Source organism: Haemorhous mexicanus, chromosome 38, assembly GCF_027477595.1.
Source record: "Haemorhous mexicanus isolate bHaeMex1 chromosome 38, bHaeMex1.pri, whole genome shotgun sequence".
Classification (NCBI taxonomy): Eukaryota; Metazoa; Chordata; class Aves; order Passeriformes; family Fringillidae; genus Haemorhous; species Haemorhous mexicanus.
In genome coordinates, this window is record NC_082378.1 from 607354 (window position 1) to 635136 (window position 27783).

At 55.2% G+C, this 27783-nt stretch overlaps 2 protein-coding genes across 3 annotated transcripts; both read left to right on the forward strand.

Moving 5' to 3' along the window:
* Positions 1-1025: 1025 nt before the first annotated feature.
* On the forward strand, positions 1026-3450 carry LOC132341344 (eukaryotic translation initiation factor 3 subunit C-like). The gene is made up of 2 exons (XM_059872835.1): positions 1026-1216; positions 3101-3450. The coding sequence occupies exons 1-2, from the start codon at positions 1083-1085 to the stop codon at positions 3276-3278; spliced, it is 312 nt and encodes a 103-aa protein (XP_059728818.1). The 5' UTR covers positions 1026-1082; the 3' UTR covers positions 3279-3450.
* A 5439-nt stretch (positions 3451-8889) lies between these two features.
* On the forward strand, positions 8890-21770 carry LOC132341327 (hydroxyproline dehydrogenase-like). Of its 2 annotated transcripts, XM_059872809.1 has the most exons (10): positions 8890-9207; positions 10715-10905; positions 11400-11520; positions 14455-14535; positions 14634-14714; positions 15928-16080; positions 16245-16411; positions 19537-19647; positions 20511-20587; positions 21040-21769. In XM_059872809.1, the coding sequence occupies exons 1-10, from the start codon at positions 8917-8919 to the stop codon at positions 21207-21209; spliced, it is 1443 nt and encodes a 480-aa protein (XP_059728792.1). In that variant the 5' UTR covers positions 8890-8916; the 3' UTR covers positions 21210-21769. The 2 variants fall into 2 exon arrangements, with proteins under 2 accessions (XP_059728792.1, XP_059728793.1); XM_059872810.1 differs by lacking the exon at positions 14455-14535 and having other exon boundaries at positions 21040-21770.
* The last annotated feature ends 6013 nt before the right edge of the window (positions 21771-27783 follow it).

Below are 27783 nucleotides of genomic sequence, written 5' to 3' on the forward strand. Positions count from 1 at the left end.
CTCGCTGGACCAGCCCAAAACCACCACGAGATGGAGAAGCCCAAATGGGGCCATTTTGGGGTGGTTTGGGGCCATTTTGGGTGGTTTGGGGCCATTTTGGGGTGGTTTGGGGCCGATTTTGGGGTGATTTCAGGTGGGTTTGGGGGGTTACCTGTAGCACAGGTGAGTCTCACCTGGGCACACCTGCAGGCCTCGCTGGACCAGCCCAAAACCACCACGAGGATGGAGAAGCCCAAATGGGGCCATTTTGGGGTGGTTTGGGGCCATTTTGGGGTGGTTTGGGGCCATTGTTGGGCTTGATTTCAGATGAGGTTTTTGGGGGGGTTACCTGTAGCACAGGTGAGTCTCACCTGGGCACACCTGCAGGCCTCGCTGGACCAGCCCAAAACCACCACGAGGATGGAGAAGCCCAAATGGGGCCATTTTGGGTGGTTTGGGCCATTTTGGGGTGGTTTGGGGCCATTTTGGGGTGGTTTGGGGCCATTTTGGGGTGATTTCAGGTGGGTTTGGGGGGTTACCTGTAGCACAGGTGAGTCTCACCTGGGCACACCTGCAGGCCTCGCTGGACCAGCCCAAAACCACCACGAGGATGGAGAAGCCCAAATGGGGCCATTTTGGGGTGGTTTGGGGCCATTTTGGGGTGATTTCAGGTGGGTTTGGGGGGTTACCTGTAGCACAGGTGAGTCTCACCTGGGCACACCTGCAGGCCTCGCTGGGACCAGCCCAAAACCACCACGAGGATGGAGAAGCCCAAATGGGGCCATTTTGGGGTGGTTTGGGGCCATTTTGGGGTGGTTTGGGGCCATTTTGGGCAGGTTTCAGGTGGGTTTTTGGGGGGTTACCTGTAGCACAGGTGAGTCTCACCTGGGCACACCTGCAGGCCTCGCTGGACCAGCCCAAAACCACCATGAGAATGGAGAAGCCCAAATGGGGACCATTTTGGGGTGGTTTGGGGCCATTTTGGGCAGGTTTGGGGCCATTTTGGGGTGATTTCAGGTGGGTTTTGGGGGGTTACCTGTAGCACAGGTGAGTCTCACCTGGCACACCTGCAGGCCTCGCTGGACCAGCCCACGGCCACGGTGATGATGCACCGGACGGAGCCGACGGCCACGCAGAACCTGGCGCTGCAACTGGCCGAGAAGTTGGGGAACCTGGTGGAGAACAACGAGCGGGTGCTGGACCAGAGACAGGGAGCCTACGGGGGGGTACTTCAGAGGTGAGCACACCTGGGCACACCTGGGGCACACCTGGGTACACCTGGGGCACACCTGGGTACACCTGGAGCGCACCTGGGTACACCTGGGTCATACCTGGATACACCTGGAGCACACCTGGGTACACCTGGGCACACCTGGATACACCTGGAGCACACCTGGGTACACCTGGGGCACACCTGGATACACCTGGGGCACACCTGGATACACGTGGGCACACCTAGATACACCTGGGCCACACCTGGATACACCTGGGCACACCTAGATACAACTGGGCCACACCTGAACATACCTGGGGCACACCTGGACACACCTGGGGCATACCTGGGCACACCTGGGGCAGACCTGGGCACACCTGGATACACCTGGATACATCTGGGGCACACCTGGGTACACCTGGGCACACCTGAGGCACACCTGGATACACCTGGGCACACCTGGGTACACCTGGAGCGCACCTGGGTACACCTGGGTCATACCTGGATACACCTGGAGCACACCTGGGTACACCTGGGCACACCTGGATACAACTGGAGCACACCTGGGTACACCTGGGGCACACCTGGATACACCTGGGGCACACCTGGATACACGTGGGCACACCTAGATACACCTGGGCCACACCTGGATACACCTGGGCACACCTAGATACAACTGGGCCACACCTGAACATACCTGGGGCACACCTGGACACACCTGGGGCATACCTGGGCACACCTGGGGCAGACCTGGATACACCTGGGGCACACCTGGGCACACCTGGGTACACCTGGGGCACACCTGGATACACCTGGGCACACCGGGGCACACCTAGATATACCTGGGCCACACCTGGATACACCTGGGCCACACCTGGATACACCTGGGCACACCTAGATACAACTGGGGCACACCTGGATACACCTGGGGAACACCTGGATACACCTGGGGCACACCTGGATACACCTGGGGCACACCTGGATACAACTGGGGCACACCTGGATACACCTGGGCCACACCTGGATACACCTGGGCACACCTAGATACACCTGGGGCACACCTGGGTACACCTGGGCACACCTGGGTACACCTGGGTCATACCTGGGCACACCTGGGGCACACCTGGGCACACCTGCGTACACCTGGATACACCTGGACACACCTGGGTACACGTGGGGCATACCTGGGCACACCTAGATACACCTGGGGCACACCTGGATACACCTGGGGCACACCTGGATACACCTGGGGAACACCTGAGGCACACTTAGATACACCTGGGGCACACCTGGATACACCTGGGGCACACCTGGACACACCTGGGCACACCTAGATACACCTGGGGCACAACTGGACACACCTGGGGTACACCTGGATACACCTGGGTACACTTGGATACACCTGGGGCACACCTGGGAACACCTGGGCCACACCTGGGCACACCTGGGGCACACCTGGATACACCTGGACACACCTGGGTACACCTGGGTCATACCTGGGCACACCTGGGGCACACCTCGGCACACCTGGATACACCTGGACACACCTGGGTACATGTGGGGCATACCTGGGCACACCTAGATACACCTGGGGCACACCTGGATACACCTGGGGCACACCTGGGCACACCTGGGCACACCTGGGTACACCTGGGTCATACCTGGGCACACCTGGGGCACACCTGGGCACACCTGCGTACACCTGGATACACCTGGACACACCTGGGTACACCTGGGTCATACCTGGGCACACCTGGGTACACCTGGGCCACACCTGGGCACACCTAGATACACCTGGACACACCTGGGTACACCTGGGGCATACCTGGGCACACCTGGGTACACCTGGGGCACACCTGGACACACCCGAGCCCCGCCCCGCTCTCACCTGTCCATCTCTCCCTCCAGACCAGAAAGACGGCGGATACCGCAAGGGCGACGGGTACCTGCGGCGCGGCGGCTTCCGGCAGGAACGCAGCAACTACTGAGGCACACCTGGCCCGCAGAGACACACCTGGCCCACAGCGGGACCCTCACCTGCCCCAGAGATCCATCACCTGCCCCACAGAACCCTCACCTGTTCTGAAAATCCCCACAGCTGGGCAAAGAGCCATCACCTGCCCCACAGAGGCCTCACCTGCCCCACAGAGGCCTCACCTGCCCCACAGAGGCCTCACCTGCCCCATAGGTCCCTCACCTGTTCCATCGAGGGTCCCGCGGCTGGAAATTAATAAATGAGTAATTAAAGACTGCGTTAATGAGGCGTTCATTTGTGCGTTAATGAGGGGAGGGGCGGGGCCTGCCCCATAGATCCTCGCTCTGCCCCACAATTGACCCCCAAAGCTCCTCCCCTCACGTTTTCCCGCCTTTTTCTTCCCCTCACATTTTCCCGCCTTTTTTCTCCCCTTCACGTTTTCCCGCCTTTTTTCTCCCCTCACGTTTTCCCGCCTTTTTTCTCCCCTCACATTTTCCCGCCTTTTTTACCCCCTCACGTTTTCCCACCTTTTTTACCCCCTCACATTTTCCCGCCTTTTTTACCCCCTCACGTTTTCCCACCTTTTTTATCCCCTCACGTTTTCCCACCTTTTTTATCCCCTCACATTTTCCCGCCTTTTTCACTCCCTCACATTTTCCCGCCTTTTTTCTCCCCTGACATTTTCCTGCCTTTTTTCTCCCCTCACATTTTCCCGCCTTTTTTATCCCCTCACATTTTCCTGCCTTTTTCACCCCCTCACATTTTCCCGCCTTTTTTACCCCCTCACATTTTCCCGCCTTTTTCTTCCCCTCACATTTTCCTGCCATTTTCTTTCCCTCACTTTTTCCCGCCTTTTTTACCCCCCTCACATTTTCCTGCCTTTTTTATCCCCTCACATTTTCCCGCCTTTTTTACCCCCTCACATTTTCCCGCCTTTTTTCTCCCCTCACATTTTCCCGCCTTTTTTACCCCTTCACATTTTCCTGCCTTTTTTCTCCCCTCACACTTTCCCACCTTTTTCTTCCCCTCACATTTTCCCGCCTTTTTTACTCCCTCACATTTTCCCGCCTTTTTTACCCCCTCACCTTTTCCCGCCTTTTTCTTCCCCTCACATTTTCCCATTTTTATCCCCCTCACGTTTTCCCGCCTTTTATCTCCCCTCACATTTTCCCGCCTTTTTCTTCCCCTCACGTTTTCCCACCTTTTTTATCGCCCTCACATTTTCCCGCCTTTTTCTTCCCTCACATTTTCCCGCCTTTTTCACTCCCTCACATTTTCCCGCCTTTTTTACCCCCTCACATTTTCCTACCTTTTTTTTCTCCTCACATTTTCGGACCTTTTTCTTCCCCTCACATTTTCCCGCCATTTTCTTTCCCTCACTTTTTCCCGCCTTTTTTACTCCCTCACATTTTCCTGCCTTTTTCACCCCCTCACATTTTCCCGCCTTTTTTACCCCCTCACATTTTCCCGCCTTTTTTATCCCCCTCACATTTTCCCGCCTTTTTCACCTCCTCACGTTTTCCCACCTTTTTTATCCCCTCACATTTTCCCGCCTTTTTTATCCCCTCACATTTTCCCACCTTTTTTACCCCTCTCACATTTTCCTGCCTTTTTTCTCCTCTCACGTTTTCCCGCCTTTTTTCTCCCCTCACGTTTTCCCGCCTTTTTTCTCCCCCTCACATTTTCCCGCCTTTTTTCTCCCCTCACGTTTTCCCGCCTTTTTCTCCCCCTCACGTTTTCCCGCCTTTTTTCTCCCCTCACGTTTTCCCGCCTTTTTTACCCCCTCACGTTTTCCCGTCTTTTTTCTCTCCTCACATTTTCCCGCCTTTTTTAACCCCTCACATTTTCCCGCCTTTTTTCTCTCCTCACATTTTCCCGCCTTTTTCACCCCCTCACGTTTTCCCGCTTTTTTTACCCCCTCACATTTTCCCACCTTTTTTACCCCCCCTCACATTTTCCCGCCTTTTTTCTCCCATCATGGCTTCCCTTCACCCCTTCCCTTTATGGCTCCTTCCACGGTTTTTCTTCTCTCCATCCCCTCATGGCCGCCCCTTTCCCCATCTCCTTCATCCTTTCCCTTCATGGCTCCCACCATTTTCTCCTCTCAGGAATCTGGCCATTTTCTCCCTTAAAAATTTCCCATAATTTTCTCCTCTCACGGCTTCCCTTCTTCCTCTCCCCTCACAGTTTACTGCCATTTCATTCCCTCACAGTTTCCCTCCATTTTGTCCCCTCATGGCTTCCCTTTTCCCTGTCCCTTCACAGTTTGCCACCATTTTCTCCCCTCGTGGCTTCTCTTCTCCTTGTCCCTTCACAGTTTTCCACCATTTTGTCCCATCATGGCTTCCTTTCTCCCTGTCCCCTCACAGTTTCCCTCCATTTTCTCCCCTCACAGTTTCCCTCCATTTTGTCCCCTCAGGGCTTCCCTCCATTTTCTCTCCTCACAGTTTCCCTCCATTTTGTCCCCTCACAATTTCCCTCCATTTTGTCCCCTCACGGCTTCCCTCCATTTTATCCCCTCATGGCTTCCCTTTTCCCTGTCCCTTCACAGTTTGCCACCATTTTCTCCCCTCGTGGCTTCTCTTCTCCTTGTCCCTTCACAGTTTTCCACCATTTTGTCCCATCATGGCTTCCTTTCTCCCTGTCCCTTCACAGTTTATCTCCATTTTGTCCCCTCACAATTTCCCTCCATTTTGTCCCCTCACGGTTTCCCGCCATCTTCTCCCCTCACAATTTCCTGCCATTTTCTCCCTTCATGGCTTCTTCCTGTCCCCTCACAGTTTTCCACCATTTTCTCCCCTCATAGTTTCCCACCATTTTGTCCCCTCAGGGCTTCCCTCCATTTTGTCCCCTCACAGTTTTCCACCATTTTATCCCCTCATGGCTTCCCTTTTCCCTGTCCCTTCACAGTTTGCCACCATTTTCTCCCCTCGTGGCTTCTCTTCTCCTTGTCCTTCACAGTTTTCCACCATTTTGTCCCATCATGGCTTCCTCTCTCCCTGTCCCCTCACAGTTTCCCTCCATTTTCTCCCCTCAGGGCTTCCCTCCATTTTCTCTCCTCACAGTTTCCCTCCATTTTGTCCCCTCACAATTTCCCTCCATTTTGTCCCCTCACAATTTCCCTCCATTTTGTCCCCTCACGGTTTCCCGCCATTTTCTCCCCACACAATTTCCCTCCATTTTCTCCCTTCATGGCTTCTTCCTGTCCCCTCACAGTTTTCCACCATTTTCTCCCCTCATAGTTTCCCACCATTTTGTCCCATCATGGCTTCCTTTCTCCCTGTCCCTTCACAGTTTACCTCCATTTTCTCTCCTCACAGTTTCCCTCCATTTTGTCCCCTCACAGTTTCCCTCCATTTTGTCCCCTCACGGCTTCCCTCCATTTTGCCCCCTCATGGTTTCCCGCCATTTTCTCCCCTCATGGCTTCCCTCCATTTTGTCCCCTCACAATCTCCCTCCATTTTGTCCCCTCACAGTTTCCCTCCATTTTGTCCCCTCACGGATTCCCTCCATTTTGTCCCCTCACAGTTTGCCACCATTTTATCCCCTCATGGCTTCCCTTTTCCCTGTCCCTTCACAGTTTGCCACCATTTTCTCCCCTCGTGGCTTCTCTTCTCCTTGTCCCTTCACAGTTTTCCACCATTTTGTCCCATCACGGCTTCCTTTCTCCCTGTCCCTTCACAGTTTATCTCCATTTTGTCCCCTCACAATTTCCCTCCATTTTCTCCCCTCATGGCTTCCCTCCATTTTGTCCCCTCACGGCTTCCCTCCATTTTCTCCCCTCACGGCTTCCCTCCATTTTCTCTCCTCACAGTTTCCCTCCATTTTGTCCCCTCACAATTTCCCTCCATTTTGCCCCCTCACAGCTTCCCTCCATTTTGTCCCCTCACAGTTTCCCTCCATTTTGCCCCCTCACAGTTTCCCTCCATTTTGTCCCCTCACAGTTTCCCTCCATTTTGTCCCCTCACAGTTTCCCTCCATTTTGTCCCCTCATGGTTTCCCGCCATTTTGTCCCCTCACAGTTTCCCTCCATTTTGCCCCCTCACAGTTTCCCTCCATTTTGCCCCCTCACGGCTTCCCTCCATTTTGTCCCCTCACAATTTCCCTCCATTTTGTCCCCTCACAGTTTCCCTCCATTTTGTCCCCTCTGTGTGACCCACAGATTCTGCTGCATAACTCAATTTTAATAATATATTGACTTTAAATCCCTGATTAATTAATTAATTAACTCTTAATAATTAATGGTGTCTCCTGCCCTGTAACTATCCCCACAGATTCTGCCCCATGGTTCTGCCCTATTTTAATAAAATTAATTAATAGATTTTTTAAATTGTGAATTAATTAAATGATTATTTAATTTGTAATTTACAATTTATTAGTGAGCAGCAAGGGGGTGTCCCCTGCCCAAAAATCTGCCCCATAACCTCCCCCACAACTCCCCATTTTGATAAAATTAATTAATTGAATGACAAAGCCATTAATTAATTACTTTATATTATTAATTAATTATTCAACCCTCGTTAATGAGCAACAAGGGGATGCACCCTCCCCCATAACAGTGCCCCAAAAATCATTCAGCCACTAATTACTCATTAAAAAACCCCCTCGTTAATGAGTGACGAGGCTGGGGGAGGGGCAGCTTTGCCCCTTATTAATCCCTCACTAATTAACCCTGTTAATGAGTGACTCGAAGGGGGGGTGGGGGATAAATTCATCCCTCCCCCACCTCCCTCTGGGTCCTCCTGGTGCCGCCATAGGGCAGGGGGGGTCCCTGTGGAGATCTGTGGGGCAGGGGGGGTCCCTGGGGGGATTTATGGGGGGATCTATGGGGCAGGGGAGATCTATGGGGCAGGGGAGGCTCCTGGGGGGATTTATGGGGGGATCTATGGGGCAGAGAAGGTTCCTGGGGGGATTTATGGGGGGATTTATTGGGCAGAGGAGATCTATGGGAGGATTTATGGGGGGATCTATGGGGCAGGGGAGATCTATGGGGCAGGGACCACCCTTGGGGAGATCTATGGGGGGATCTATGGGGCAGAGGAGATCTATGGGGGGATTTATGGGGGGATCTATGGGGCAGGGGAAATCTATGGGGCAGGGGAGGCTCCTGGGGGGATTTATGGGGAGATCTATGGGGCAGAGGAGATCCTTGGGGGGATTTATGGGGGGATCTATGGGGCAGTGGAGATTCCTGTGGGGATTTATGGGGGGATCTATGGGGCAGGGGAGATCTATGGGGCAGGGACCACCCTTGGGGAGATCTATGGGGCAGAGGAGATCTATGGGGGGATCTATGGGGCAGAGGAGGTTCCTGGGGGGATTTATGGGGGGATCTATGGGGCAGAGGAGATCTATGGGGGGATTTATGGGGGGATGTATGGGGCAGAGGAGATCTATGGGGCAGGGGAGGTTCCTGGGGGGATTTATGGGGAGATCTATGGGGCAGAGGAGATCTATGGGGCAGGGGCCACCCTTGGGGGAATTTATGGGGGGATCTATGGGGCAGGGGAGATCTATGGGGCAGGGACCACCCTTGGGGAGATCTATGGGGCAGAGGAGATCTATGGGGGGATCTATGGGGCAGGGGAGGTTCCTGGGGGGATTTATGGGGGGATCTATGGGGCAGAGGAGATCCTTGGGGGGATTTATGGGGAGATCTATGGGGCAGAGGAGATCTATGGGGCAGGGACCACCCTTGGGGGGATTTATGGGGGGATCTATGGGGCAGGGACGCTCTGGGGGTAGATCTATGGGGCAGAGAGAGACCAAAGGCTGGAGAGGGTGCCTGTGGAGATCTATGGAGCAGAGGAGATCTGTGGGGCAGGAGAAGCCTGGGAGTAAATCTGTGGGGCAAGAGGGGTCTATGGGGGCATCTATGGGGCAGGGGGACTCAGCAGGTGGGGAGGGGTCGCCATTGCAGGTGCAGGTGCAGGTGAGGGAGGGCCGGGCCCTGGCGGTCCTGGGATGGTGGGAGCTGCTCCGGGGCCTGCTGGTGTTCGCCCTCTGCTCCCACCCCCGGCTGCAGCAGGACCCCGAGGCGGTGAGACCCCCTCCCCAAAAATGGGGACACCCCTACCCCAATTAGAGACCCCTGACCCTTAGAGAGACCCATAGAGAGACCCCTGACCCACTCTCAGGGCTTCCCGCCATTTTCTGCCCTCACAACCTGCCCCAGAAGTGACCTCCAAACCCCTCCCTTGCCCCATAAAAGCCCCCCAAATTCCACAAATAACCCCCCAACCCCCTCCTAGCCCTCTAAGTGACCCCTAAATCTCCAAATCTGCACCTAATTTCTGCCCCATAACCTGCTCCTAACCTCCATAAGTGAACCCCAAAACTCACCCCCGCTCCTCACAGTCATGGCGGGTCCTGCGCTGTGTCCCTCTGAAGCTGCTGTGGGGGGAAAGATGTCCCCTTCATCCTGTTCCCTCATGGCTCCCCTCATCTTCTTCCCTCAGGGATCAGGCCTTTTTGTCCCTTCAGGGCTTCCTTTCTTCCTGCTCCCTCACACTTTCCCACCATTTTCTCCCCTCACAGTTTCCCGCCCTTTTTTCCCCTCATACTCCCCCATCGTTTTCTTCCCTCAGTTTCCCACCATTTCCTCCTCTCACACTCCCCCACCATTTCCTCCCCTCACAGTTTCCCTCCACTTCCTCCCCTCACAGTTTCCTGCCCTTTTTTTCCCCTCACATTTCTCCTCCATTTCCTCCCTTCACACTTTCTTGCCCATTTTTTCCCCTCACACTTTCCCACCTTTTCCCTCCCCTCACACTCCCCCACCATTCTCTCCCCTCACATTTCCCTCCCCTCATGTTCCCACCATTTTCTCTCCTCACATTTTCCCGCCCTTTCCCTCCCCTCACACTCCCCCTCCATTTCTTCCCCTCACACTTTCCCTCCATTTTCTCCCTTCACACTTTCCCGCCCTTTCCCTCCCCTCACACTCCCCCTCCATTTCTTCCCCTCACACTTTCCCTCCATTTTCTCCCTTCACACTTTCCCGCCCTTTCCCTCCCCTCACACTCCCCCTCCATTTCTTCCCCTCACACTTTCCCTCCATTTTCTCCCTTCACACTTTCCCGCCCTTTCCCTCCCCTCACACTTTCCTTCCCTTTTCCCCCTCACACTCCCCCACCATTTTCTCCCTTCACACTTTCCCACCCTTTCCCTCCCCTCACACTCTCCCTCCATTTCCTCCCCTCACACTTTCCCTCCATTTCTTCCCCCTCACACTTTCCTGCCCTTTTCCCCCTCACACTCCCCCACCATTTTCTCCCCTCACACTTTCCCGCCCTTTCCCTCCCCTCACACTCTCCCTCCATTTCTTCCCCTCACACTCCCCCACCATTTTCTCCCCTCACACTCCCCCACCATTTTCTCCCTTCACACTTTCCCGCCCTTTCCCTCCCCTCACACTCCCCCTCCATTTTCTCCCCTCACACTTTCCCTCTATTTCCTCCCCTCACACTTTCCCGCCCTTTCCCTCCCCTCACACTCCCCCTCCATTTTCTCCCGATCCCACCCCAACCTCCCTCCCTTCCCCACAGTTCCTGCGGGCGTCCCGCCGGGTTCTGGGTGCCCACCTATGGCGAGCCCTTCTCTCCGTGTCCCTTTGGGGACAGTTTGCGGTCGGCCGCAGCCCGGCGGCCGTGCAGGAGCTGGGCCAGCGGCTCCGGGCTCGTGGCCTGCGGCCATTGCTGGCCCTGCCCATCGAGGGTGAGGGACCCGACGGCGAGGGGTGAGTTGGGGTCATTGAAGGGGTTTTAGGGTCACTAATGGTGTCCTGGGATCACTTATGGGGCAGTTGTGGGGTTACTTATAGGGTTTTGGGGTCAGTTATGGGTTATGGGGGTCACTTATGGGGTTTTAGGGTTACTAATGGTGTCCTGGGGTCACTTGTGGGTCACTGATGGGGTTTGGGGGTCACTTATGGGGCAGTTTTGGGGTCACTTATGGGGCTTTAGGGTCACTTGTGGGTCATTTGTGGGTCACTAATGGGGTTTGGGGGTCACTTGTGAGGCAATTTTGAGGTCATTTGTGGGGTTTTGGGGTCACCTGTGGGTTTGGGTCGCTTGGGGGGCACTGATGGTGTTTTAGGGTCATTGTGGGTCACTAATAGGGTTTGGTGTCACCTATGGATCTGGGGTTACTTGCGGGTCAGTAATGAGGTTTTAGGGTCACTTTGGGGTCACTTGTGGGTCACTGATGTTTTTGGGGTCCCCTGTGGGGCAGCGAGGCCTGGTTTGAGCAGAACTGTGGGGCAGCCCTGGAGTGTGTGGGGCTGGCGGCCGCCTCGGGCCCCGAGCCCGCCATGCAGCTGAAGGTGACGGCGCTGCTGAGCCAGCGGCTCTGCGTGAGTGGGGTGGGAGAGATCTGTGGGGTCGGGGGGGGATCTGTGGGGTCGGGGGGGGATCTGTGGGGTCAGAGGGGTGGGGTCTGTCAGGCAGGAGAGATCTGTGGGGTCAGTAGGGGATCTGTGGGGTGGGGTCTGTGGGGTCAATGGGGGATCTGTGGGGTGGGAGAGATCTGTGGGGTCAGGGGGGGATCTGTGGGGTCAGTGGGGGATCTGTGGGGTGGGATCTGTGGGGTCAGTGGGGGATCTGTGGGGTGGGAGAGATCTGTGGGGTGGGGTCTGTGGGGTCAATGGGGGATCTGTGGGGTGGGAGAGATCTGTGGGGTCAGTGGGGGATCTGTGGGGTGGGATCTGTGGGGTCAGGGGGGGATCTGTGGGGTCGGGGGGGATCTGTGGGGTCAGTGGGGGATATGTGGGGTCGGGGGGGGATCTGTGGGGTCGGGGGGGGATCTGTGGGGTCAGGGGGGAATCTGTGGGGTCAGGGGGGGATCTGTGGGGTGGGAGAGATCTGTGGGGTCAGGGGGGGATCTGTGGGGTCAGGGGGGGATCTGTGGGGTCAGTGGGGGATCTGTGGGGTGGGAGAGATCTGTGGGGTCAGGGGGGGATCTGTGGGGTCAGTGGGGGATCTGTGGGGTGGGATCTGTGGAGTCAGTGGGGGATCTGTGGGGTGGGAGAGATCTGTGGGGTCAGGGGGGGATCTGTGGGGTGGGAGAGATCTGTGGGGTCAGGGGGGGATCTGTGGGGTGGGATCTGTGGGGTGGGAGAGATCTGTGGGGTCAGGGGGGATCTGTGGGGTGGGAGAGATCTGTGGGGTCAGGGGGGATCTGTGGGGTGGGAGAGATCTGTGGGGTCAGGGGGGGATCTGTGGGGTGGGAGAGATCTGTGGGGTCAGGGGGGATCTGTGGGGTGGGAGAGATCTGTGGGGTCAGGGGGGGGATCTGTGGGGTGGGAGAGATCTGTGGGGTGGGAGAGATCTGTGGGGTCAGGGGGGGATCTGTGGGGTGGGAGAGATCTGTGGGGTCAGGGGGGATCTGTGGGGTGGGAGAGATCTGTGGGGTCAGGGGGGATCTGTGGGGTGGGAGAGATCTGTGGGGTCAGGGGGGGGATCTGTGGGGTGGGAGAGATCTGTGGGGTGGGAGAGATCTGTGGGGTCAGGGGGGGATCTGTGGGGTGGGAGAGATCTGTGGGGTCAGGGGGGGATCTGTGGGGTGGGGTCTGTGGGGTGGGAGAGATCTGTGGGGTCAGGGGGGATCTGTGGGGTCAGGGGGGGGATCTGTGGGGTGGGATCTGTGGGGTGGGAGAGATCTGTGGGGTCAGGGGGGGATCTGTGGGGTCAGGGGGGGGATCTGTGGGGTGGGGATCTGTGGGGTCTGTGGGGCAGGATTGGGATCTGTGGGGTTGGAGAGATCTGTGGGGTCAGGGGGGGATCTGTGGGGTGGGAGAGATCTGTGGGGTCAGGGGGGGATCTGTGGGGTGGGAGAGATCTGTGGGGTCAGTGGGGGATCTGTGGGGTGGGGTCTGTGGGGTCAATGGGGGATCTGTGGGGTGGGGTCTGTGGGGTGGGGATCTGTGGGGTCTGTGGGGCAGGATTGAGATCTGTGGGGCTCTGCGTGAGTGGGATGGGATCTCTGGGGTGGGGATGTGGGGCAGGATTGGGATCTATGGGGCAGATTTGGGATCTATAGGGCATGCTCAGCTCTGTGGGGCAGGTAAGGGATTTATGGGGCAGGATTGGGATCTGTGGGGCAGAACTGGGATCCATGGGGCAGGACTGGGATCTATGGGGCAGAACTGGGATCTGTGGGGCAGATTTGGGATCTGTGGGGCAGGTGAGGCCTCTCTGGGGCAGGTGAGGCCTGTATGGGTCAGGTGAGGCCTGTATGGGGCAGGTGAGGCCTGTATGGGGCAGGTGAGGCCTCTCTGGGGCAGGTGAGGCCTGTATGGGGCAGATGAGGCCTCTATGGGACAGGTGAGGCCTCTATAGGGCAGGTGAGGCCTGTATGGGACAGGTGAGGCCTGTATGGGGCAGGTGAGGCCTATATGGGGCAGGTGAGGCCTGTATGGGGCAGGTGAGGCCTGTATGGGTCAGGTGAGGCCTATATGGGGCAGGTGAGGCCTGTATGGGGCAGGTGAGGCCTGTATGGGGCAGGTGAGACCTGTATGGGGCAGGTGAGGCCTGTATGGGGCAGGTGAGGCCTGTATGGGGCAGGTGAGGCCTATATGGGGCAGGTGAGGCCTGTATGGGGCAGGTGAGGCCTGTATGGGTCAGGTGAGGCCTGTATGGGGCAGGTGAGGCCTGTATGGGGCAGGTGAGGCCTCTCTGGGGCAGGTGAGGCCTGTATGGGGCAGATGAGGCCTCTATGGGACAGGTGAGGCCTCTATAGGGCAGGTGAGGCCTGTATGGGACAGGTGAGGCCTGTATGGGGCAGGTGAGGCCTATATGGGGCAGGTGAGGCCTGTATGGGGCAGGTGAGGCCTGTATGGGGCAGGTGAGGCCTATATGGGGCAGGTGAGGCCTGTATGGGGCAGGTGAGGCCTATATGGGGCAGGTGAGGCCTGTATGGGGCAGGTGAGGCCTGTATGGGGCAAGTGAGGCCTGTATGGGGCAGGTGAGGCCTGTATGGGGCAGGTGAGGCCTCTATGGGGCAGGTGAGGCCTGTATGGGGCAGGTGAGGCCTGTATGGGGCAGGTGAGGCCTGTATGGGGCAGGTGAGGCCTGTATGGGGCAGGTGAGGCCTGTATGGGGCAGGTGAGGCCTATATGGGGCAGGTGAGGCCTATATGGGGCAGGTGAGGCCTGTATGGGGCAGGTGAGGCCTCTCTGGGGCAGGTGAGGCCTATATGGGGCAGGTGAGGCCTGTATGGGGCAGGTGAGGCCTCTATGGGGCAGGTGAGGCCCCTTGGCTGAGCCCTCTCTCTGGCCACGCCCCCGCAGGAGAAAATCTCACTCCGATTGGCCGAGCCGGATGGGGTGGGGCTTAACCCAGAAGAGGTGGCGGCCATGTTGGGTGGCCAGGTAACCCCTCCTCAATTGACCACGCCCCTTTTCACCTGGACCACGCCTCTTTTGCATTGACCACACCCCTTTGTCTGGGCCACGCCCCCTCCTGGCAGGTGCCGGAGCTCACCTGGCTCAGCCCGGCCGAGAACGAACACCTGGGGAGGGGCCTGAGGAGACTGGAGGAGGTGGCACAGGTGAGGGGGGAGGGGCAGGGGAGGGGTCTCAGGTGAGTTACCTGTGCTCGCCCACGTGGCAAAAGTGGCTTGGGCACACCTGGGCACACCTGGGCACGCCTGAGCCACACCTGGGCACACCTGGGGCACTCATGGGGATATCTGAGACACACCTGGGCACGCCTGAGCCACACCTGGGCACACCTGGGGCACTCATGGGGATATCTGAGACACACCTGGGCACACCTGGGCACACCTGGGCACACCTGGGCACGCCTGAGCCACACCTGGGCACACCTGGGCACACCTGGGCACACCTGGGGCACTCATGGGGATATCTGAGACACACCTGGGCACACCTGGGCACGCCTGAGCCACACCTGGGCACACCTGGGCACACCTGGGGGGTTCCTGAGCCTCATTTTGGGGTACCTGGGTACATTGGGCACACCTGAGCTCACCTGAACCACACCTGAGCCACCTGGGCACACCTGGGGCACTCATGGGGATATCTGAGACACACCTGGGCACACCTGGGCACACCTGAGCTCACCTGAACCACACCTGAGCCACACCTGGGCACACCTGGGGCACTCATGGGGATATCTGAGCCACACCTGGGCGCACCTGGGCACACCTGGGGTACTCATGGGGATATCTGAGACACACCTGGGCATACCTGGGCACACCTGGGCATGCCTGAGCCACACCTGGGCATACCTGGGCATACCTTAGCTCACCTTGGCACACCTGGGCCTACCTGAGCCACACCTAGGCCACACCTGGGGGGTTCCTGAGCCTCATTTTGGGGTACCTGGGCACATTGGGCACACCTGAGCTCACCTGAACCACACCTGAGCCACACCTGGGCACACCTGGGGCACTCATGGGGATATCTGAGACACACCTGGGCACACCTGAGACACACCTGGGCACACCTGGGCACACCTGGGGCACTCATGGGGATATCTGAGACACACCTGGGCACACCTGAGACACACCTGGGCACACCTGAGACACACCTGGGGCACTCATGGGGATATCTGAGACACACCTGAACGCACCTGGGCACACCTAAGCCACACCTGGGCACACCTGGGCACACCTGGGTGGTTCCTGAGCCTCATTTTGGGGTACCTGGGAACACCTGGGCACACCTGAGCCACACCTGGGCACACCTGAGCTCACCTGGGCACACCTGGGCCCACCTGAGCTCACCTGTCCCCTCCCCCAGGCCGCGGTGTCCCAGGACGTGCAGGTGCTGGTGGATGCTGAGATGTCTCACCTGAACCCCGCCCTCACCTGCCTCACCTGGGGGCTGATGTGGAGGCACAACCGGGCGGGGCCCCGCGCCCGCATCTGGCACACCTGGCAGGCCTACCTGAGGGTGAGCGGGCACACCTGGGCACACCTGGGCACACCTGGGGGGTACCTGGGCACACCTGGGAGGTACCTGGGCACACCTGGGGGTACCTGGGCACACCTGGGGGGTACCTGGGCACACCTGGGGGGTACCTGGGCACACCTGAGCTCACCTGTCCCCTCCCCCAGGACACCGAGGCTCACCTGGGGGCTCACCTGGCGCAGGTGGGCAGGGCCGGCCTCAGCTGCGGGGTGAAGTTGGTGCGCGGGGCTTACCTGGCCCAGGAGCAGGGGCGGGCCCGGGCTCGGGGCTGCCCCTCCCCCACCTGGGACACACCTGAGGAGACCTCGGCCAGGTGGGGGAGGGGCGGGAGTTTGGGGTTGAATTTGGGGAAAATTTTGTTAATTTGGGGTAAATTTGGTGAATATTGAGTTAGATTTAGTGATTTTTTGGTTTAATTTTGGGTTAAATTTGGTGAATTTTTGGTTTAATTTTGGGTTAATTTTGGGTTAAATTTAGTGATTTTTTGGTTTAATTTTGGGTTAAATTTGGTGAATTTTTGGTTTAATTTTGGGTTAATTTTGGGTTAAATTTAGTGATTTTTTGGTTTAATTTTGGGTTAAATTTGGTGAATTTTTGGTTTAATTTTGGGTGAATTTTGGGTTAAATTTGGTGAATTTTTGGGTGAATTTTGTGTGAATTTCTGCTGATTTTGGGCAAATTTTTGGCTGGGTTTGGGGTGAATTTCTGGGTGAATTTCCGCTGATTTTTTGGTGAATTTCCACTGATTTATGGGTGAATTTTGGGTGAATTTCCTCTGATTTTGGGGTGAATTTTGGGTAAATTTCTGCTGATTTCAGGCTGATTTCTGGGTGAATTTCCGCTGATTTTTGAGTGAATTTTTGGGTGATTTTCTGCTGATTTTTGGGTGAATTTTGGGTTCATTTCCTCTGATTTCAGGTGAATTTTTGGGTAAATTTCTGCTGATTTTTGGGTGAATTTTTGGGTGAATTTCTGCTGATTTTGGGGTGAATTTTCTCTGATTTCAGGTGAATTTTTGGGTGAATTTCCGCTGATTTCTGTGTGAATTTCTGCTGATTTTTGGGTGACTTCCCACTGATTTCTGGCTGATTTTGGGTTCATTTCCTGTGATTTTTCCACTGATTCCTGGCTGATTTTTGGGTCAATTTTTTCTTGAATTTACGCTGATTTTTGGGTGAATTTCTGCTGAATTTTGGGTTCATTTCCTGTGATTTCAGGTGAATTTTTGGGTGAATTTCTGCTATTTTTGGGGTGATTTTTGGATTCATTTCCTGTGATTTTTGCTGATTTTTGGGTGAATTTTTGGGTGAATTCCTCCTGATTTCTCTGTCTTTTCTGGCTGAATTTTGGGTTCATTTCCTGTGATTTTGTGCTGAGTTTTCTGTGATTTCTGCTTAATTTTAGGTGAATTTTTTGGTGATTTCTTTCTTGCCGATTTTTCTGTGATTTCTCTGTGATTTTTGGGTGAATTTTTGGGTGAATTCCCCCGGATTTCTGCCTGATTTCTGGCTGATTTTTGGTGAATTTTTTGGTGAATTTCTGCTGATTTCTCTGTGATTTCTGGCTGAATTTTGGGTTCATTTCCTATGATTTTGTGCCGATTTTTCTGTGATTTCTGGCTGAATTTTGGGTGAACTTTTGGGTGAATTCCCCCTGATTTCTGTGTGATTTCTGGCTGAATTTTGGGTGAATTTCCCGTGATTTTGTGCCGATTTTTCTGTGATTTCTGGCTGAATTTTGGGTGAATTTTTGGGTGAATTTCTGCTGATTTCTGTGTGAATTTCTGGCTGAATTTTGGGTTCATTTCCCCCAATTTTGTGCCGATTTTTCTGTGATTTCTGGCTGAATTTTGGGTGAATTTCCTGTTGTGTTTTTGTTGATTTCTGTGTGATTTCTGGCTGAATTTTGGGTCAATTTCCTGTGATTTTGTGCCGATTTTTCTGTGATTTCTCGGTGAATTTTTGGGTGAATTCTCCCTGATTTCTGGGTGATTTCTGGCTGAATTCTGGGTTCATTTTCTGTTACGTTTTTGCTGATTTCTGCCTGATTTCTGGCTGATTTTGGGTGAATTTTTGGGTGAATTTCTGCTGATTTTTCTGTGATTTCTGGCTGAATTTTGGGTTCATTTACTGTGATTTTGTGCTGATTTTTCTGTGATTTCTGGCTGAATTTTGGGTGAATTTTTGGGTGAATTTCTGCTGATTTTTCTGTGATTTCTGGCTGAATTTTGGATTAATTTCCCGTGATTTTGTGCTGATTTTTCTGTGATTTCTGCTTAATTTTAGGTGAATTTTTGGGTGATTTTCGGCCGATTTTTCTGTGATTTCTTTGTGATTTTTGGGTGAAATTTTGGGTGAATTCCCCCTGATTTCTGGCTGAATTTTGGGTTCATTTCCCCCAATTTTGTGTCGATTTTTCTGTGATTTCTGGCTGAATTTTGGGTGAATTTCCTGTTATGTTTTTGTTGATTTCTGGGTGATTTCTGGCTGAATTTTGGGTGAATTTCCTGTGATTTTGTGCCGATTTCTCTGTGATTTCTCTGTGATTTTTGGGTGAATTTTTGGGTGAATTCCCCCGATTTCTGTTTCATTTCTGGCTGGATTTTGGGTGAATTTTTGGGTGAATTCCCCCTGATTTCTGGGCGATTTCTGGCTGAATTTTGGGTTCATTTCCCGTGATTTTGTGCTGATTTCTTTGTGATTTCTCTGTGATTTTTGGGTGAATTTTTGGGTGAATTCCCCCTGATTTCTGGGCGATTTCTGGCTGAATTTTGGGCTCATTTCCCGTGATTTTGTGCCGATTTTTCTGTGATTTCTATGTGATTTTTGGGTGAATTTTTGGGTGAATTCCCCTTAATTTCTGGCTGATTTCTGCGTGATTTCTGGCTGAATTTTGAGTTCATTTCCCGTGATTTTGTGCCAATTTCTGGCTGAATTTTGGGTTCATTTCCTGTGATTTTGTGTCGATTTTTCTGTGATTCCTCTGTGATTTTTGGGTGAAATTTTGGGTGAATTTCTGCTGATTTCTGGGAGATTTCTGGCTGAATTTTGGGTTCATTTCCTGTGATTTTGTGCTGATTTCTGGCTGAATTTTGGGTTCATTTCCCGTGATTTTGTGCCGATTTTTCTGTGATTTCTCTGTGATTTTTGGGTGAATTTTTGGGTGAATTTCTGCTGATTTCTGGCCGAATTTTGGGTGAATTTTTAGGTGAATTCCCCCTGATTTCTGGCTGAATTTTGGGTGAATTTTTGGGTGAATTCCCCCTGATTTCTGGCTGAATTTTGGGTGAATTTTTGGGTGAATTCCCCCTGATTTCTGGCTGATTTCTGGCTGAATTTTGGATGAAATTTTGGGTGAATTCCCCTTGATTTCTGGCTGATTTCTCTGTGATTTCTGGCTGGTTTTTGGGTTCATTTCCCGTGATTTTGTCTCTCCCAGCTACGAGCGCTGCCTGCGGCTGCTCCTGGCCGCGCTGGCCCGGCCGCGCTCGCGCCTCTCGCTCATGGTGGCCACGCACAACGAGGGCTCGGCCCTGGCTGCTCTCAGGGGGTGAGAACGGGGCCAAAAATGGAGATTTTGGGGCTTTTTAAGGTCACTTCGATGGGGATTTTTGGTTTTTTTTGTTGGATTTTTTCTGACATTTTTGGGTGATTTTTGGGTGGTTTTTTTGGGATTTATTGTGAATTTTTTGGGGATTTTTAAAAATTATTTTAATGGGAATTTGAGGAGGATGTTTTAGGGATATTTGGGGATTTTTCTGGGAATTTGGTGGAATTTTAAGGGACATTTTTGAGATTTTTGGGGGTTTTTTTGGTGATTTTTCTGGATTTTTTTTTGGTTTTTATTGCCAATTTTTTGGGGTGATTTTAATGGGATTTTTTGGAGGATTTTTTAAGGATATTTGGAGGATTTTGGGGGGATTTTGGGGTGATTTGGGGGTGATTTTGGGGTGATTTGGGGTGATTTTGGGGTGATTTGGGGTGATTTTGGGGTTATTTTGGGGTGATTTTGGGGTGATTTTGGGGTGATTTGGGGTGATTTTGGGGGTGATTTTGGGGTGCTTTTCGGGTGATTTTCGGGGTGATTTGGGGGTGATTTTGGGGTGATTTGGGGGTGATTTGGGGGTGATTTTTATGGTAATTTTAGGAGGATTTTTTAAGGATATTTGGAGGATTTGGGGGTGATTTTGGGGGTGATTTTGGGGTGATATTGGGGTGATTTTGGGGTGATTTTGGGGTGATTTTGGGGTGATTTTGGGGTGATTTTGGAGTGATTTTGGGGTGATTTTGGGGTGATTTTCGGGGTGATTTTCGGGGTGATTTTCGGGGTGATTTTGGGGTGATTTGGGGGTGATTTTGGGGTGATTTTGTGCAAGCTCCAAAATCGCCGGATTTGACCCCAAATCCCCCCAGGCTGTCCCGGGTCCCGCCCGGCTCCGTTTGCTTCGGGCAACTGCAGGGGATGGGAGAGCACCTGAGCCTGGCCCTGGGTGAGTGACCCTGAGTGACCCTGAGTGACCCTGAGTGACCCTGAGTGACCCCTGAGTGACCCTAAGTGACCTCTGAGTGACCACTGAGTGACCCCTGAGTGACCCCTGAGTGACCCTGAGTGACCAATGAGTGACCCCTGAGTGACCCTGAGTGACCCTGAGTGACCCCTGAGTGACCCCTGAGTGACCACTGAGTGACCCCTGAGTGACCCCTGAGTGACCAATGAGTGACCACTGAGTGACCTCTGAGTGACCCCTGAGTGACCAATGAGTGACCAATGAGTGACCCTGAGTGACCCCTGAGTGACCCGGAGTGAACCCTGACCCCCGAGTGACCCCTGAGTGACCCTGAGTGACCAATGAGTGACCCCTGAGTGACCCGGAGTGACCCCTGACCCCCGAGTGACCCCGAGTGACCCCGAGTGACCCCGAGTGACCGCAGTGTCCGGCAGGCGCGGGCGGGTTCCCGGTCTACAAGTCGGTGGCTCTGGGTCCCCCCGAGGTGACGATCCCGTACCTGGCGCGGCGAGCGGCCGAGAACCGCGGGGCCCTGGGCGGGGCCAGGCGCGAGCGGGAGCTGATGTGGGCGGAGCTTCGGCGCAGGCTCCGCCCCTGGGCGTGAACCTCAAAATTGCCTTGAAAAATCCTGGAATTTCTACCCCAAAAATAAAAAAAAATCCATTAAAAACACCCCAAAGGGACCTAAAATCCTGGAGTGGGTGGGGCTGTGGGCGTGGCTTCAGCAAAGGCTCCGCCCCTTTGGGTGAATTCCAAAATTGCCTTGAAAAATCCTGGAATTTCTACCCCAAAAATTAAAAAAAATCGATTAAAAACACCCAAAATGGACCTAAAATCCTGGAGTGGGTGGGGCTGTGGGCGTGGCTTCAGCAAAGGCTCCGCCCCTTTGGGTGAATTCCAAAATTGCCTTGAAAAATCCTGGAATTTCCACCCCCAAAAATTAAAAAAAATCCATTAAAAACGCTCAAAATGGAGCTAAAATCCTGGAGTGGGTGGGGCTGTGGGCGTGGCTTCAGCACAGGCTCCGCCCCTGGGCGTGAACCTCAAAATTTCCTTGAAAAATCCTGGAATTTCTACCCCAAAAATTAAAAAAAAATCCCATTAAAAACACCCAAAATGGACCTAAAAACCTGGAGTGGGTGGGGCTGTGGGCGGAGCTTCAGTGCAGGCTCCGCCCCTGGGCGTGAACCCCAAAACTGCCTTGAAAAATCCTGAAATTTCTACTCCCAAAAATTAAAAAAAATCCATTAAAAACGCCCAAAATGGAGCTAAAATCCTGGAGTGGGTGGGGCTGTGGGCGTGGCTTCAGTGCAGGCTCCGCCCCTGGGCGTGAACTCCAAAATTGCCTCAAAAAATCCTGGAATTTCTACCCTAAAAATTAAAAAAAATCCCATTGAAAATACCCCAAAGGGACCTAAAAACCTGGGGTGGGTGGGGCTGTGGGCGTGGCTTCAGTGAAGGCTCCGCCCCTGGGCGTGAACCCCAAAATTTCCTTGAAAAATCCTGGAATTTCTACCCCAAAAATTAAAAAAAATCCATTAAAAACACCCAAAATGGACCTAAAAACCTGGAGTGGGTGGGGCTGTGGGCGTGGCTTCAGCGCAGGCTCCGCCCCTTTGTGTGAATCTCCAAAATTCCCCCAAAATCTCCCCCAAAATCCGGAAATTTCTACTCAAAAAATAAACGAAATCCCATTAAAACCAACCCGAATATGCCCAAATATGGAAGTGGGTGTGGCTCTTGCACAGGCTCCGCCCCTTTTCCATAATTTATTTTAAAAATCCCCAAAATTAAAAAAAAAAGTCCAAAATTTCTCCTCAAAAATACCAAAAAAATCTCATTAAAATTATACGATTATGCCCACATATGGTAGTGGGCGTGGCTATGGGCGTGGCTTAGATCAGGCTCCACCCACATCCCTAAAATTCCACCAAAATTTCCAAAAAATCCTGGAATTTCCATCCAAAAATTTAAAAAATCCCATTAAAACCCACTAAAATTAGGATAGCAACCCCAAAATCACCCAAATTTCCTAAAATTTCCCCCAAAATTCCCAAGTTTTTTTTTTTTCCCCAAGTTGGAAATTTGGGGGAAAAAAAGGAGGATTTGGGGTGACAAAAAAGGGAATTTTTGAGGGAAAAAAGGTGGAATTTTGGGGGAAAAGGAAAGTTCTGGGGGAAAATGAGGATTCTTCTGAAAGAAAAATAAAATTTTCGGAGCAAAATGTGAATTTTTGGGGGGAAAAATTGCGGATTTTTCGGGGAAAAATGGGATTTTAGGTGAGAAAATGTGATTTATTGAGGGACTTTTGATTTTGTATGGAAAAAGGGAATTTTGGGTAGAAAACCAAGGATTTTTAAGGAAAAAAGGTCTAAAAATGTGGATTTTAGGAGGGGAGTGTGAATTTTAGGGGCAGAAGGGTGAATTTTGCGGAATGAACTCCAATTTTGGGGGGAAAATGTGAATTTTTTGGGGAATTTGAGGGAACAAAATGTGCATTTAGGGGGGAAAAAAAAGATTAGGGGGGAGAAAATCGGATTTTGAAGGGACAAGTGGAATTTGGGTGGAAAAATGTGGATTTGGAGGTAAAAATTGCAGAATTTGTGACAAAAAAGTGGATTTTGGGGTAAAAATGTGGGTTTGGGGGTAAAAAAGAGCGATTTTTTGATGGAAAAAGAGGACTTTTGGGTCAGAAAAGGAGAATTTTGGGGATCAAGCCCTTTTTTGGGGATTCCGGTGTGGATTTTTGGGATTTGGGTGAATTTTGGGTGAATTTTGGGTGAATTTTGGGTGAAATTTGGGTGAAATTTGAGCGATTTTGGCGCCGTTGCGGGAGGGGCCGGGGGGGGCTCAAAATGGCGGCGGCTCCTGAGGGGAGGAAAAATGGCGGGAAAACGCCAACAGTGGGCGTGGCTCTGCGTGATGGGGGCGGAGTCACGGGTAGGGCGTGGCTACAACACAGCGGGCGCGCCATTAATAATTAAGTAATAACCAATTAATCAGCAGGGCGTGGCTTTATTGATGAGGGGGCGTGGATTAATTCCCCCACCCCCTCCTGTCTCAGCCAATCACCGCCGCGCCCCGCGGTTGCCATGACAACGCTCGCCCAACATGGCGCTTCCGCCCCGCTGCCTCCTGATTGGTTCCCCCCCCTCCTCGTGGGCGTGTTCCGACCAATCAGCGCCTCGCATTCCTGAGGGGCGGGGGGCGCGCGGCCGCCTCCATTTTGTGGCGCGCGGGAGCGGCGGCAGGGCGGGAAACCCGCGGTGGGCGTGGCTTGCCCTGAGGTGGAGGGGGGAAAGAGGGGCGTGGCTAACATCGCCCCTCCCAATCATCGCCCGCCAAGGGCGCGCCGCGTCCAATCAACGCCTCGCTGCCGACCACGCCTCCCTCCCCGAAGCCCCGCCCACCTCTCCCCTCACGCCGCTCTCCCTCCCCCCCCCCCTCCCTCAGAGCCCCCCGCCCCTCCCCCCACCCGATCCCCCCACCCCTCCCCCCTCCCCTCCCCTCCCCCTCCTCCTCTCCTCCCCGGCCGCGATTCGGTCGCGATTCGGTCGCGACTGTCGCGAGATGGACCCCGCGAACTGGAGCAGCTTCATCTTCCAGGTGGGGGGAGGGGCGGCGCCGCTGGGGGGGGGAGGGGTGGGGGAGGGGGGGTGGGGGAGGGGTGGGGGATCGGACTGGGAGCGCTGGAGGGGGAGGGGGAGGGGGGTGGGGCTGTTTGGGGGGGGGATGGGGGGAGGGAGGCTCGGACTGGGGGGACTGGGAGGGACTGGGAGGGACTGGGAGGGGTGGGGGTGGCACTGGGGGGGGTGGGGACAGCGGGGTGGGGCTGGACTGGGAGCACTGGGAGGGCTGGGGGGGACTGGGGGTGCCGGTACTGGGAGCACTGGGAGCACTGGGAGGGCTGGGGGTGATGGGGACACCAGTGTGGGTTTGTACTGGGAGCACTGGGGGTGATGGGGACACCAGTGTGGGTTTGTACTGGGAGCACTGGGAGGGCTGGGGGGGACTGGGGGTGATGGGGACACCAGTGTGGGTTTGTACTGGGAGCACTGGGAGCACTGGGAGGGCTGGGGGTGATGGGGACACCGGTGTCACTCTGTACTGGGAGCACTGGGGGTGATGGGGACACTGGTGTGGGTTTGTACTGGGAGCACTGGGAGGGCTGGGGGGGACTGGGGGTGCCGGTACTGGGAGCACTGGGAGGGCTGGGGGTGATGGGGACACCAGTATGGGTTTGTACTGGGAGCACTGGGAGCACTGGGAGCGCTGGGAGGGCTGGGGGTGATGGGGACACGGGTGTCACTCTGTACTGGGAGCACTGGGAGGGCTGGGGGTGATGGGGACACCAGTGTGGGTTTGTACTGGGAGTACTGGGAGCTGTTACTGGTGGCACTGGTGTTACTGGGAGTGATGGGGACACCGGTGTCACTCTGTACTGGTGACACTGGGGTGATGGGGACACTGATGTGGGTTTGTACTGGGAGCACTGGGAGCACTGGGGGTGCCGGTACTGGGAGCACTGGGAGCACTGGGAGGGCTGGGGGGGACTGGGGGTGCCGGTACTGGGAGCACTGGGAGCACTGGGAGGGCTGGGGGTGATGGGGACACCAGTGTCACTCTGTACTGGGAGCACTGGGGGTGATGGGGACACTGGTGTGGGTTTGTACTGGGAGCACTGGGAGGGCTGGGGGGGACTGGGGGTGCCGGTACTGGGAGCACTGGGAGGGCTGGGGGTGATGGGGACACCAGTATGGGTTTGTACTGGGAGCACTGGGAGCACTGGGAGCGCTGGGAGGGCTGGGGGTGATGGGGACACGGGTGTCACTCTGTACTGGGAGCACTGGGAGGGCTGGGGGTGATGGGGACACCAGTGTGGGTTTGTACTGGGAGTACTGGGAGCTGTTACTGGTGGCACTGGTGTTACTGGGAGTGATGGGGACACCGGTGTCACTCTGTACTGGTGACACTGGGGTGATGGGGACACTGATGTGGGTTTGTACTGGGAGCACTGGGAGCACTGGGGGTGCCGGTACTGGGAGCACTGGGAGCACTGGGAGGGCTGGGGGGGACTGGGGGTGCCGGTACTGGGAGCACTGGGAGCACTGGGAGGGCTGGGGGTGATGGGGACACCAGTGTCACTCTGTACTGGGAGCACTGGGGGTGATGGGGACACCGGTGTGGGTTTGTACTGGGAGCACTGGGAGGGCTGGGGGGGACTGGGGGTGCCGGTACTGGGAGCACTGGGAGGGCTGGGGGTGATGGGGACACGGGTGTCACTCTGTACTGGTGACACTGGGGTGATGGGGACACTGATGTGGGTTTGTACTGGGAGCACTGGGAGCACTGGGAGCACTGGGAGGGCTGGGGGTGATGGGGACACCGGTGTCACTCTGTACTGGGAGCACTGGGAGCACTGGGAGCACTGGGAGCACTGGGAGGGCTGGGGGTGATGGGGACACCGGTATGGGTTTGTACTGGGAGCACTGGGAGCCCCGGGGGTGATGGGGACACCAGTGTGGGTTTGGACTGGGAGCACTGGGAGCTGTTACTGGGAGCACTGGGAGCTGTTACTGGTGGCACAGGTGTTACTGGGAGCACTGGGGACACCGGTGTCACTCTGTACTGGTGACACTGGGGTGATGGGGACACTGATATGGGTTTGTACTGGGAGCACTGGGAGCACTGGGGGTGATGGGGACACGGGTGTCACTCTGTACTGGGAGCACTGGGAGGGCTGGGGGGGACTGGGGGTGCCGGTACTGGGAGCACTGGGAGCACTGGGGTGACGGGGACACCGGTGTCACTCTGTACTGGGAGCACTGGGAGGGCTGGAGGTGATGGGGACACCGGTGTGGGTTTGTACTGGGAGCACTGGGAGCACTGGGAGGGCTGGGGGTGATGGGGACACGAGTGTCACTCTGTACTGGGAGCACTGGGAGCACTGGGGGTGATGGGGACACTGATATGGGTTTGTACTGGGAGCACTGGGAGGGCTGGGGGTGATGGGGACACCGGTGTGGGTTTGTACTGGGAGCACTGGGAGCTGTTACTGGGAGCACTGGGGGTGACGGGGACACCGGTGTCACTCTGTACTGGTGACACTGGGGTGATGGGGACACTGATGTGGGTTTGTACTGGGAGCACTGGGAGCACTGGGAGGGCTGGGGGTGATGGGGACACCAGTGTTGCTCTGTACTGGTGGCACTGGGAGCACTGGGAGGGCTGGGGGTGACAGTGACACTGGCGTGGGTTTGTACTGGGAGCACTGGGAGCTTTTACTGGTGGTACTGGGAGCACTGGGGGTGACGGGGACACCAGTGTCGCTCTGTACTGGTGGCACTGGGAGCACTGGGAGGGCTGGGGGTGCCGGTACTGGTGGCAGTGGTGACACTGGGGAGATGGGGACACCAGTGTGGGTCTGTACTGGGAGCACTGGGAGCTGTTACTGGTGGCACTGGTGACACTGGGGGTGACGGGGACACCAGTGTGGGTTTGTACTGGGAGCACTGGGAATCATTACTGGTGGTACTGGGAGCACTGGGAGCACTGGGGGTGACAGTGACACTGGTGTGGGTTTGTACTGGGAGCACTGGGAGCACTGGGGGTGACAGTGACACTGGTGTGGGTTTGTACTGGGAGCACTGGGAGCACTGGGGTGATGGGGACACGGGTGTCACTCTGTACTGGGAGCACTGGGAGCACTGGGGGGGACTGGGGGTGACGGGGACACCAGTGTCGCTCTGTACTGGGAGCACTGGGAGCACTGGGAGGGTTGGGGGTGCCGGTACTGGTGGCACTGGTGACACTGGGGTGATGGGGACACCAGTGTGGGTCTGTACTGGGAGCACTGGGAGCTGTTACTGGTGGCACTGGTGACACTGGGGGTGATGGGGACACCAGTGTGGGTTTGTACTGGGAGCACTGGGAATCATTACTGGTGGTACTGGGAGCACTGGGAGCACTGGGGGTGACAGTGACACTGATGCGGGTTTGTACTGGGAGCACTGGGAGCTGTTACTGGGAGCACTGGGAGCACTGGGGGTGATGGGGACACCGGTGTCGCTCTGTACTGGGAGAACTGGTGGCACTGGGAGCACTGGGAGCTGTTACTGGTGTTACTGGGAGCACTGGGGTGATGGGGACACCGGTGTGGGTTTGTACTGGGAGCACTG

What these genes read in the sequence shown, in the direction of transcription:
- LOC132341344 (XM_059872835.1), top strand. Translation starts at nt 1,083, where the DNA reads ATGATGCACCGGACGGAGCCGACGGCCACGCAGAACCTGGCGCTGCAA. An exon ending in TACGGGGGGGTACTTCAGAG is followed by an intron (nt 1,217 to 3,100) that starts GTGAGCACACCT and finishes CTCTCCCTCCAG; the next exon opens with ACCAGAAAGACGGCGGATAC.
- LOC132341327 (XM_059872809.1), top strand. Translation starts at nt 8,917, where the DNA reads ATGGGGCAGAGAGAGACCAAAGGCTGGAGAGGGTGCCTGTGGAGATCT. An exon ending in CCTGGCAGGCCTACCTGAGG is followed by an intron (nt 16,081 to 16,244) that starts GTGAGCGGGCAC and finishes CCCCTCCCCCAG; the next exon opens with GACACCGAGGCTCACCTGGG. An exon ending in GCACCTGAGCCTGGCCCTGG is followed by an intron (nt 20,588 to 21,039) that starts GTGAGTGACCCT and finishes AGTGTCCGGCAG; the next exon opens with GCGCGGGCGGGTTCCCGGTC.